General features: G+C 40.9%; 1 protein-coding gene and 1 long non-coding RNA gene across 2 annotated transcripts in view; one reads left to right on the forward strand and one right to left on the reverse strand.

The window, feature by feature from the left end:
* The window catches only part of LOC117436692 (uncharacterized), a 29,353-nt gene that overhangs the window by 16,488 nt on the left and 570 nt on the right, over positions 1-12,295 (reverse strand). Inside the window, exon 2 of the long non-coding RNA XR_004550033.1 lies at positions 3,574-3,701. This is a non-coding gene — a long non-coding RNA (uncharacterized lncRNA). The remainder of the gene's footprint in view (positions 1-3,573; positions 3,702-12,295) is intronic.
* On the forward strand, positions 3,518-5,479 carry TRH (thyrotropin releasing hormone). Its single transcript, XM_005145800.3, has 2 exons — positions 3,518-3,728; positions 4,905-5,479. Exons 1-2 carry the CDS (start codon positions 3,533-3,535, stop codon positions 5,477-5,479), a joined length of 771 nt encoding a protein of 256 aa, XP_005145857.2. The 5' UTR covers positions 3,518-3,532.

Consider the following 12,295-nt stretch of genomic DNA (forward strand, 5'->3'; position numbering starts at 1 on the left):
GAAAAATAAGGAATTTCGTCAACAGAATTGAAAAAGAAGCTCAAGGGACTTCAAGCACCCGTGATAAAAAACAGTGGCTGGGCAAAGGGGTTGTGGATCATAGAGCTACTGAAATATATTTAAGTATTTTGGGGTGAAGTATGATAGTTGGACACCTCTGTGCAATTCTAGAATCAGCAACAGACAGATGTGTGCTGGGAGCCAAACCCTGTGCTGAGAGAAGCTCTGGGCAAGTTTGGGGTGGCAGTGGGTTTGTGGCAGACAGGAAAGTACATCTTGGAAGATGGTTCTGGAATTTGAGAAAAGAAACTCTCCCTCCTAACCATGAATTCAACTCTGTGTCATGAGTAATTGTGTAGTGAGTGGGAAGAAAGGACATTAACACTTCTAAAATAAACCTCCAGAAATCTTTCAAATAGAAAAATTGCCTGCAGGGAAAATGAAACCGGAAAAATGTGGCCAAAAAAGCCAAAAAGAATTCTAAAAAGAAAGATAACATTAAACAGAGACAGTTTTCCAGCTGTGAAACAGGAAAGGGCTATTGTTCATAAGACAAAAGACTCTCTGAGGTGCTTAAATTTAACTTTCTCCGTTTAAACAAAGCATTAAAGAGCTACTAAATCAGTTCAAAATAGAACAGGAATAAGTGAGCAAAGTGCCAGATGTTTGGCTGAAAGTTCTGTCCATTGCACTGTGGATGTAACTTTGCACCTACTAAGAAGCTTTCCACAGAGATGTAGTTTGTAAGACAGGATTTCATCCCTGTTCTTGAAGTCCTCAGCCCAAAGGTGTCAAGAAGCAGATTTTAATGAGAATGGAAAGAGACTGACCTCTCGTGCTTCCATGAGTAATCTTTGGCACTCTGTTTCTGCCAACAGATAAGGAAACTTCTTTGATTAAATTATGGTTGTAAAATGAATGAGAACACAAGCCAAATTACACCCTGCAGTATTTTACTGAGCCTGACTTTCGGATCCAAAATGCTCAGAAAACATTCCCTTAGAGTTGTCTCCTAGGGGAAAGGAATCCTTGAGCAGTGTAGGATATCTGACCTAGCATTGGATTAATTCCTATTCACTCTTACTCATTCTGGCATAGTGAGTATCCCTAAGAGAAGAGGAATCCCTAGCCCCTACCTGTTGGAATGAGGAATCTGCATGCATTTTTATGCTATGTAGAACACCCATACTGGTAACCAGGAACTCATCTACAATGTCTAGAGGCCAGTTTGGAGCTACTGCTGCTGTTCTGACCAGGGGCCAGACACTCAGAAGTCTGCCCAAGCAAAAAAAAAAAATGCAGAGCTTTCAAGTGTATCCCCCCGATGCCTTCTGTCTCAGGCTGTGGCACAGCACTCCAGAGAGCTGCAAACACACCAGTGTCCTGCCAAGAAAGGTGTTCTCAAGCCATGGTGGCAAGTTGTTGGGTTTTGTCACTAGTTACTGCTGACCACAAATTTTAACTGAAAGACTTTGAAGGCAGTGATGAGAGGGACATACAAAGGTGGTTTTGTGTTTATGACAATGGTAGTAAATGGGAAAGCAGAAAACCACTGACTCCACTTGGCTCAAACCTTCCGTGCAGCAACAATAAAAAGCCCCAAATTGCTGCAATACTGTGAGTAATCTGTACTCCCGTTTTAGTCCTTCATATTGCCATCAGGACCACTAAGATTATCAAAGAATCACTAGCTCTTTATCTGTGCCCCCTGCATGGTCTGTTTTTAGTAGTACTGTGTGGAAGAATATCTTAAATAGACAGGTTAAAGAGAAGGAGTCTTATTTCTAGTTACAATAGTATAATGCTTTTTGAAACACATAGCAGCAACATAACTATATTTTAATATCTAATGCTTTGCACCCCATAGTCTAATGTAGTGTTTATGGAAGTCTGTGCTAAGAAAATACAGAATTGTGAGCCAAAACCTGTCATTCAGAATAAGAACCAGTGGTATAAACTTACGTAAATAAAATTTTTCGTTGGTTTTCTCCCTTAATAAATTGCCTGCCTCTCTGCATTTACTCCACAGTGCTTCCTTACTAGAGGATATACAAGCTTCTTTCAGTTAAGAGAAAAACCACCTTTTCTCTATGCTGTATTATCGACAATTCAACATAATCTCTTTAGAGAACAGAAAAAATAGCATTTCTGGGATTGCAGCATTGGTATACAGGGCTCAGCAAATAACTATCAGAATTTTAAAATGCATTCAAAATCCAGATCTCTGACATCAGCAAAACCCCCTGAAAACAGCACATCACATCAAATTACCTCACAGCTATTTGCATAAGGGTCCAGAGGCAGTACAGTATAAGAACAGAGACACAAGCTATCCAAAGAGAACTTAGCAACAGTTCTATTGGATACTGTGTGTGTCTGTAGCAGAAAAAGGGCAAGTCTGGAGCTCAGATGTGCAAACAGCTTTAAGGGACTAAGCAACCTCTTCTTGGCAGATGCATCAAGCAAAAATCTGAAACTACAGACCAGGTAATTTACCAAATCATTTCCTTTTTAGCTGATTCTAACTTTCTGTCTAAAGAACTGCTCTGAGCCAAATAGCCTATGTGATATTCTTAGGGCTTTTATTGAAGGACTTCATCAGAAATGATAGAAACCTGCCACCAAGAGAGGTAATAAATTAATTCTCTATTCCAAAAATTTTTAGAACTTTATAAGATTGTGCATTTCTTTTACATTCTGAAATACAATTAAGCTCAATGACAGCTATACTAGTATTAAAAACATATTCCATTCTACTGAAGGAACTCTGCTTACTGGAAAATAAATCCATGAGTGCATTAGGAAGTCCAGTGCTAGCTAGACAAAATAGAAAAACATTTGCTATCTGGGCAAGGGGTAATGGAGGGTATCATTATGTCTCTGAAAAAAATGAGGTGCTTCCTCAAAGCAAGGAATCTCCCTGACTGACAGAGTGTAGCTCTTACAATACTGACAAATACACAGACATGCAGCTCCTTTAAATACACAGAAACAGATATAAAAAACTAAGTGACTATTAAAGCTGGGCTTTAGCTAGAGGCAGAATGAAAGTGCTGCAAATCCCAGTATTGGTTAAACTGAACCCTTAGCAAAGGGAATTGCCTGGTGGAGATTGTTAGTGCAGATACATGTGTGTGTACCTCACTCGTGCAGGGCAACGGGTAATGCAGAGTTCAAGAAGGAAATTATTTTGCCTTGTGGCAGAAGGCAAAGCACAATCACTGGTTTTCAGAGCTGTGTGTGGATCAGGAAGCTCAGTGTTTAAAATGTCCATATTTATTCAGCCAGAAAAACAACCAGTGCCTGGTTTTAATTGTGATGAATTTACAGATTTTTTGAAGAATATAAAACAATCTGAGAAGTTAGTAACAGAACTGAGGAAGGACCCTCATAAGCCTTGAATCCCTACAGCAGTGCCGTGTTTCTTTTTCAGTGTTTGGAAATACTGCTGTTATTGCTAGGTTTCTTTGCTTCATCGTCTTCCCCTGTTGCTCTCTCTCCCATTAAAGTTGTAGGAACCCTCAACCCCACAATGCCATCTATTCAGCTGCCACTGTTGCTCCTCTGCCTGACCTTGTGTGGTGTGTGCCTCAAGGAGAGGCCACCCTTTCCAGAGGGAAGTGAGAACATGGGAAGAAGTCCCCTGGACGAGATCCTGCAGAGATCTGACAGCCTCATTCTCCAGTCTGTCTTCAAGAAAGCTGAAAAGGAAGGAGAGATTAATAAAGGTATGTATTATACTGGGGACACTCATCTAGTTTTGCTGGCATAGTACTTTACTGAGATAATTAGATTCAATTTATAGTTCCCAGGTTCTGATGTATATATATCTTACTCTAAGGGAAAGGGAAGGATAAGAGATCTGCTGCAATACACTGACACAGAGTTCCCAAAAGCCACTCTTCTCTAAGATCTCCCTGCTTAGGCAATGCTGTACCATCACTAAGCAATTGCTGCATAATAAAAAGGTAGAAGCCCATCACAGAAAACTTGCTTGTCTGGTAAGTACTTTCCTGGGGAAGCTCTAAGAGAACATATGGAGGACATTCCCCAGTTGTGGACCCCACAGCTAATTTTATTTGGAGGTGGGAGTGCTACCATTCCCTGACTACCTCAACCCACTGGTTCCTACACCCCAGCAGAGGTGGGCTTTTCCATGGCTGGGAATGCAGAAGCTGCTCCTCCTAGTCTGCAGATGCTCTGCTCTCACTAGTCACTGCAGCAGAAACAAATCAGACTGCAAGAAGCAGCACAGAGGTTCCTGCCACTAAGGAGCACAAAGCTCCTTGTGGAAAAACAAGCTGGCTCATTTGTCCATAGAAAAAGCCTTCTTCCCTCTTCATGTGAATGCTGAAAATTGATTATGTTGGTCCAAGACCTGAAATGTTAAGAAGAGCTTAAGAATGAGCATGAGATACTAATGGCATTATGACTGGTAGCTGGAAATACTGAGCTGGCTTTCAGATGTCCACACCCCTGCTTCTACTTGTGTCTCAGACCTATCTTTTCCTTGCCTCATGCTGATTTCAAGCTCTTCAAAATATGCACCCTCTGCAGCTGATTTCTTCCAGCTGCTCCGCATCTTTTACTCATCTCCCTTTATCTGAATCTGACACATTTACCTGTATCAACACATTAGGCTTGATTATTTCATGTCTTTCCATTTGGCTGCAGCTCGTTCCTAGTGTGTCAATCATCCCTGCTAAAAATGTACCAGAACTGTTTTAACAGATGCCATCTGGAGTGATCAAATTCAAGACCACACTTGCAGTTACCTGTGCAATTAAATGGGCATAATGAGCAACAGATAATGGTCCTGCACCATACAACCACACAAATTCCCTTTTCAACTACCTTAGTGAGGCCTATGTGGGCTCATTAACATTATTCTTTTCCATGGACAGAATCAAATGTGCCTCTGCCAGAATGGCTTTCCAAAAGACAACACCTTGGGAAAAAGTACTTGAGTGAGCTGGAGAAGAGACAGCATCCTGGGAAAAGAGATGTTGAGGAAGACACATCTTATGGAGACATCCAGAAGAGGCAGCATCCAGGGAAAAGAGAGATAGAAGATGACCTTAACAGCTCTCTGGAGCTGAAAAAGCGACAGCATCCTGGCAGAAGGTCACTGTTGGCACAGGATGCTGACAACCCTAGTTTACAGCTGGCCTACTTGAATGAGTTATCCAAAAGACAGCATCCGGGCAGAAGGTATCTGATCTACAAGCACCAGCATCCTAGCAAGAGAGGCTGGAATGATGAGGTAAACTTAAATGATCGATATGGTGAGAAACACCAGAACCCTGGAAAAAAGCACTGGAATTTCAACAGCCCAGATGATGCAGGACCCTGCAACTTTCAGGAGTCCTTCACCTGTAACAAAGGCAGCTTGTTGCTTGATCTAGTAGAAAATGTTGGCAAAGAAAAACGCCAGCACCCAGGAAAGAGATCAGCATGGGAGGGTGAAACAGAAGAATGAGAATATCATTGTGTATCCTTTGCATTGAAGTAAGCTGCCAGATTGCTAAAAAATTCTGTTCACTCCCTTTCTGCTTCCTGCTGCTGACCTCTGCGCCCATCTTTCAGTGCATTAATGGCTTTGTCACACAAAATAAAGGGACTGAGGGGGACAGTTGCATTGGTCAGGCAAGTACTGAGAGTCTCCAACTCACCCGCTCCAGAAAGATAAAATTGCTTATTTCCTTAGGGGCCCAGACCCCAGAAAAATACTACTATGTGTTCAATTTTCTGTTTCCAATTTACTAAAACAGGTTATTAAATATCTGTTCTGCTGCTGCTAAAATTGAATAATTATATGGTTTCTTCTCACACTAGTGAAATCAGTAAATTAATGGAGAGGGAGAAAAAAAGAACAACATACATGAATTGTTTCAAAATTAAATTGAATAGCTTTTCAACTCAAAATGATACATTAATGAGACCTGAACCCTCGTATGCTACAATCTGTCTAGACAGAAAGCACGGAGATAGGAACTGTTTCAACTTGAACAGAATAGATGACTGACTTTATAGTTTGACTTGGAACTGGCATATAAAAACCCGTTTTCACCTAAGAGGCTGGACAGTGTAAAGCATTAATGCACCCCAGAGCACCTCAGTCGTAAGTTGTGAACCTGACTGTGCACCATATAGCAGAACTCCCTCCCTGGAGTGTCCACACTTGAGTCATGCCACCTGAAATCATGCCTTCTCCTCAGACATTTAAAAATTAATCTAGCAGACATCCTTCTCTTCCAAGAAGGATTTCTGATGTCTCTCCTCTCACATGAATGCTTTTACTTTTGTGGTCAGATTCCCCAAAGTGGTTATTTGAAATGAATCATTCAATAAACATCAGTAATCAACTTTGGGTGTCCTTATTGTTGTGCAAACATGCTGTAATAGAGTGAAAAACAGAAACCCAACCCAAGCTAAATGAATATAAACATCAGAGTATTTTTCTAGGCACAATCTTCTTGCATGCTGGTGGTCAGCACATGTTCATACATAAAACTGTTTTGCTGTGAAGTGGAAGGATGATTTACCTATAGATAGATATTCTTTTTAAATCTGCTACCTGTATGACACACAAAATTATGCATCTGGGCTAAATCCACAGTAACCTTCTTAACTTGTTCACAGGGAACTTTACCAGAAGTCTGATTTCCTGTTCACAAGTCTAAAAAACAGATTTACAGGGTTTTGTAATTAATACATGGTTACTGAGTGCACTGAATTATTCATAACATCACTTCTTGTCTATATTTCCATAAAATGCTATGTTTCTATAAACAAATTAGTATGTCTACCACTGTCATTCATCCTTCTCAATACTATCATGACACATTAGTGCTTTGAGTGTTCCTTCTAGATATGACTGTTTGCTTCCTCACTCAGGACCTCAGAGCATTTCCTCAGATATAGAAGTTCCTTTTGCCATACAGTTTAGTTACCTTGATCATCTCAGTGAGCTTTCCTGACATTAACACCCCCAGGCTGTTCAGCGCTTCTTAACACAGTCTATGTACAGGACAGACAGAGCTCTTCTATTGATGGGGGCTTTTTAATTCACAAGTGCTAAAGAAATCCTCAGAGGAGGCAGCTGGGAAGGTTCCATGCACTTCATATTCCTTCAGCACACTCTCTGTATGGGATGCCTTCTAAAATGTTCATTTTTCATTTTATAAGGAAAAAAGGATGTCTCTAAAGAATATAATTTCACATACTATTTCCAGCAGTGAAGGAATGATGCTCACACCTCAGGGAATGCTATTACACAAGACCACCACTGCTATAAAATTTCCCAAATAAGTGAAAAACAGGAAAGAAAAAGTTATCAGGTGGGTAAACATGGGCAACAGCAAAAATGCATCACAGTTCTGCAAGACAAGGAGGCTGCTGTGGCTGCTACAAGAAAGCCAAGGTGGGAAAGGGAGAGAAGCATTAAACCCAAAGTTATGCACTCTCCCTAACACTGCACCAGTCATGCAAAATCTTATTTCCATCTTTCACTGAGACTAAACCAACCATGCACAGATGAGTTCTTTATTTACCACAGGTTTACATTTCTGGCATGTTACCACTTATTGTGACAGGGGAATTTGAGTCCTAAAGCACAACTTTTACAAGTACGTTCAAAATGAACATTTTTTTTTATCTTGTTTTCCCCCAGTGGAAGGAAAAGCTGATGTGAACAAGTTGTATAATCAACATTTCCTGCAACTGTCTGCAACTGCTGTTCTGTGCCTGCTCCCACACACTTACCAGCCTTGACCACTTTGCTAACCCACTGTAATTAGCATGAGTTGAGAGTTTCCAAAAGACATGTGGCCCCAATAAACCCCTTTATTACTACTTTTAATTTTCTCCAACTTTCATTAGTTGGAGAAAATTTGACAACATCATCACCATGGCTGAAGTAGAGTCACTGCTTGCCTGGTAACTCACTCGGCTAGCATTAAACAGCCAGCTGCACATTCAAAGCATTGGTCAGGACATTGCTGTGAACAATAACTATGATAAAAATCAGGTACATGGAGAAGCACTGCACAAGGGATGAGTCTGGGCAAACTCCAGACTGTACAGAGACATGGCACAAAAGATGCAGACAGAGGAATCCTTCTAGTTTTAGCAAATGAATAAGTGGATGAAGTCCCACTTCCCTCCCAGTAAGAAAAGCATGAACTCTGCAGTCCTACAACAGTCATGAGGAAGGACTCAGGTTGAACACAAAGACCTCTGATGGGAAAGTTCCTTGAGAAAACGGAATTATCTTCCTGCCTTGAGATTACTTTTATACCTCTGTGAAGACATTTGTCCTTTGTTTTCCTTGATGAAAACACTGCAGCTTTGAAGACCTAAGAAGGAAACCAAGAAAAGGACATTTATCAGTTATCTACCAATTCAATCTGTCTGCTTACATGAGATGAAGGAGCACAGGCTGAAGGAGGGTAAAGCCTCCCCCAAGAACCAGAATCCAATTGGATCACAAATTGCACTGGTATGCTGGAGCATGATACTGATTCCTGACAGAGACAGGGTGTGTTAGATACTAATGTAATGGAACAATCCTAGGCAAAAGGCAAAGATAGCTCTTAAGTTTATTTTCAGCCTCATTCACTCACAGCTAACATACACTGCACCATCCTCAAGTTCACATGAACTGGAAAGAGGAGAAATCTGGACTTAGTAAATCAAGCAAACACTCTTGCAAAATCAAATGGAGGTAAACCAGGATTCAACTTGCCATATCAAAGGAAGCGATTTCATTGCCATCTTCTCTCTATAATGTATATCCTACCTGAATGCAATTGAGTATGACACAGCCTAGAGACTTCAGTAGCTGACTGGTATAGGAAAAAATGTGAAATTATGTCGGAGAAAACTAGGGAAAGTGGCGTGCTTTAAGAGGGTGCCTAAAATATGACTGCTGTTTTAAACTGATTTTCACAGAGAAGCGTATGTTTCCAGGCTAAGTTTCTTCCTGATCCTGAAGCTGCTGCTGTGTGGGGTGTCTGAAGGAGCTACTGTAAAAAGAGAAGAGGAGGAGGAGAGAGAAAAGCAAAGACAAATTAAAGATATAGTAAAACTATACGGAAGGTTCTCTGAGCCAAAGCAGTCAAGACAAAAAGTAAGCTCTTTAAACAGGCAGGTGCTGTTGAAGAAGACAGGAACATAACCCTGCAAAAAGTCATAAATCATTCACTATTGAACACCTACTGTTGAGGGTATCTGCTTACTGATTTTAGAGATGCTTTCAAGAAGGGAACCGGTTACTGTACAAATTTATAGGGGAAATAGAAAACAAGAGAGGCTACAGGAGGCAGCACTCAAATATAGAGGTGCTTGAAATCTGAAATGAGCCCTGAACATAATCTAGACATTGTGGCATATGGATCGTAAGTTAAAACATTAAATAGAATGCAAACACAAAGGAATTCTGAATCTTTCTTACTGCCCTTTATAATTCACCTACCCTATGTACAAGTAGTATCACTCCCCAGCATTCAGGCCCAACATCCCAGATTCTTCAGCAGCAGTAAGGACCAGATAAACTTACACAGATGACTGGCCTGACAGTGCTGAAGCAGTTAATAGGCAAATCAGACAAATGGGGCTCAACAAGCTGTCAGCTGCAGCTCTTACAAATCACCACCTGCCAGTTTTGATTGTGCAGTCTGCAAACACAGGAAAAGCCATGGTTTAGCATGGAAATAGAACTGTTCTCTCTGCACAGACTACTTAGACGGATTTGGTTTGTATCAAAATGTTTACCCCAAGCAACTGGAGTACATTGAATATATAAGCTTTGTTAAAAGCTACAGCCATGTGTTCCTTTGTGTTCCTCAATTCAGCTCTATGACCAAAATGAAAAATACAGAAGATGTTGGTTGAGATCTACCTAAATGAACAATAAATTTTTCGCAAATAAATTCAAATCAACACTGTAGGAAGAATTTCATGCTAATCCCTTTCAATGTTAGGGGATTCAATATTATTTTTTTTAAATATCATTAAATTACAAAAGTTAATTTAGGCCAATTTTATACGCAGCGCCACTGAAAATTAACTGGCCACTTGGTTTAGGAAGCACACTCTGATTTCCCAAAGAACATTCTGATTTTCCACTCTGCTTCCACCCCAAAGTCTATGTTGAACTCAACACAACTTTCAGATATTGACCACATTTTTTACAGTGAGTAAGCCGTACTTGTACAAAAATGTCCCACTGCATTCCTTGAGAAATAGATGGGCATCACCAAGAATTACTTCTAGTCTACATTTATCTCTCCCGTGCTGGGATCATATTCCATTATTTAACATTTCAAATAGCGCTGGAGATATTACAAGTTGGAGAATACATGTGAACATAACTGGAAGACATTTCTGACAGGACTGTGCCATGGCTACAGGGCTGCCTGTCCCCCTTCTCAGCTGTATTCCCACTGTAGCATTTCAGTAAGGTTTAACTTGTCCCTAAACACCTCTCTTCCTATTGCAACTAGCTGGATGAAAAAAATTCATGTTTGAAGAAATGTAAACTGGATTGCTTTAGACTGACCTGGAGTTTTTAATTTTGTGAACATTCTCTGTGTGGGAAAGTGTGATGAGCATGACTAAGCGACAAGCAGCCAAAATCTGTCCTCATTTACACCAGCACAAACCTAGATTGTGCTCCTCTGTAAAAAGACATGGGGCCCTCAGAGACACAGGAGCCCACATTTCCCTTTGGGAGTGCACAGACACCATTCAACACAACACTACACCTGGAAGGCTAACGCTGTATTATCACTTCTATAATTCTCTCTGGGAGTCTCCCAACCAGAGTCTAATACTCTCATAAGGATTCAGATCATCCTAAACAGTGCAGTCACTTAATGGGGAAAGAGTTCCTCAGAAAGTGCTGAACACTGTTTAAATTCAGAAACATGCAAATAAATGGCACTTTTCTTTCAAAATCTTTAATTAAATTTATCTTTTCAAGAATGAACACAACATGGTGTTTTATCAGCAATTCAGAAAGATTCACTTGGTGGGAGATGTTCTCCCAGTCTGTGGTCAAATCCAGATTATACAAAAGAGCACAACTAACTAACTAAATATTCAATGAAATGGTTGATTTCTAGTGCACATCCCAGCACATTATCATCCTTGTCACAACCAGCTGTAAGCTGCCCTTCCCACTGTACTGTTTGTGTCCCAGCAGTAGGCTACTAGACTTCAGTTGTCTTTATCATTTAGTAAGCCTTTACGCCTTTCCTTTTGAAAATGAGCGGTCACCGAAGCTGTAGAGAAGCACAGGCTTAAGAAAAGAGCTTGTTGTTCAGTACAGCCTCCCTTTTCCTTACACCTGATCCTTTCGGCTTCTGAATGACAGGAGAGGACCGGGCTGCCAACGGCCGGGACCATCCTGCTGGAAAAGCCTTTCAAGCAACCAGCCTGGGCGCAGGATTCACCGCAGGGCCCCGCAGATCTGCGTGGGCTCAGCCGCGCTCGGTGTGACACCTAGTGACAGGCACGGCTTCCATCACCCACTTCACTGGTCTCTTCCCTACATTGAACAAGAAATGCTCGGGGCTCCAAGAGCCCCTTCACTTGTCAAATAAATAATATAAAAGCAGAATCGTACCTTCTAAAAAAAAAACCAACAAAAATTCAACGTTTTATAATGTACCCGAGTGCGCCGCAGAGACAGTATCCAGCAAGGGCAGCTTTTACAGCATAACCCTTACTGGTTTTCAACCAGTGAAACTGGTTCTGTTTTGCATGCTGAACAGAGGGGAGACTGTGACTGGGTGCCACACTATTTCCACAGCGTCTGTTTCTCTACTCATAACTGAATCAAGACTGCACAGTTTTGAAAACCAGACCATAATGGTTCTTAACAGCAAACTGTACATGTAAAAAAGCGGAGTTTGATTGTTTCTAACATTCATTCACGGCTATGGTTAAATCTCCAATTCACATTTAGGACTTCGGTTTCCCATTATACTTTTGCTGGATGATGGAACAATAAACACAAACCAGATGAAATTCACTGGTGATGTGACAAGGTGCATGTAACAGTCAGCGCACAAGGGCAAGATTGCAGGAATGAGAATGACTAGTAAAAATCCCTCAACCCGTCTGAGAACACCCTATAACCTTCAGCTGGGATCTGAAGTCCTGAGAAGTTGGGCATCTAGTTATAATTCATGCCTTGGAAAACACTCCCACCCTTTAATGATTTAAAGGACTTAACTTCAAGCATTAAAGTGCAATGAAAAACCACTTTCAATGTCCAGGACTCAAGTGT

The sequence above is a fragment of the Melopsittacus undulatus genome, chromosome 9 (assembly GCF_012275295.1).
Source record: "Melopsittacus undulatus isolate bMelUnd1 chromosome 9, bMelUnd1.mat.Z, whole genome shotgun sequence".
Taxonomy (NCBI): domain Eukaryota; kingdom Metazoa; phylum Chordata; class Aves; order Psittaciformes; family Psittaculidae; genus Melopsittacus; species Melopsittacus undulatus.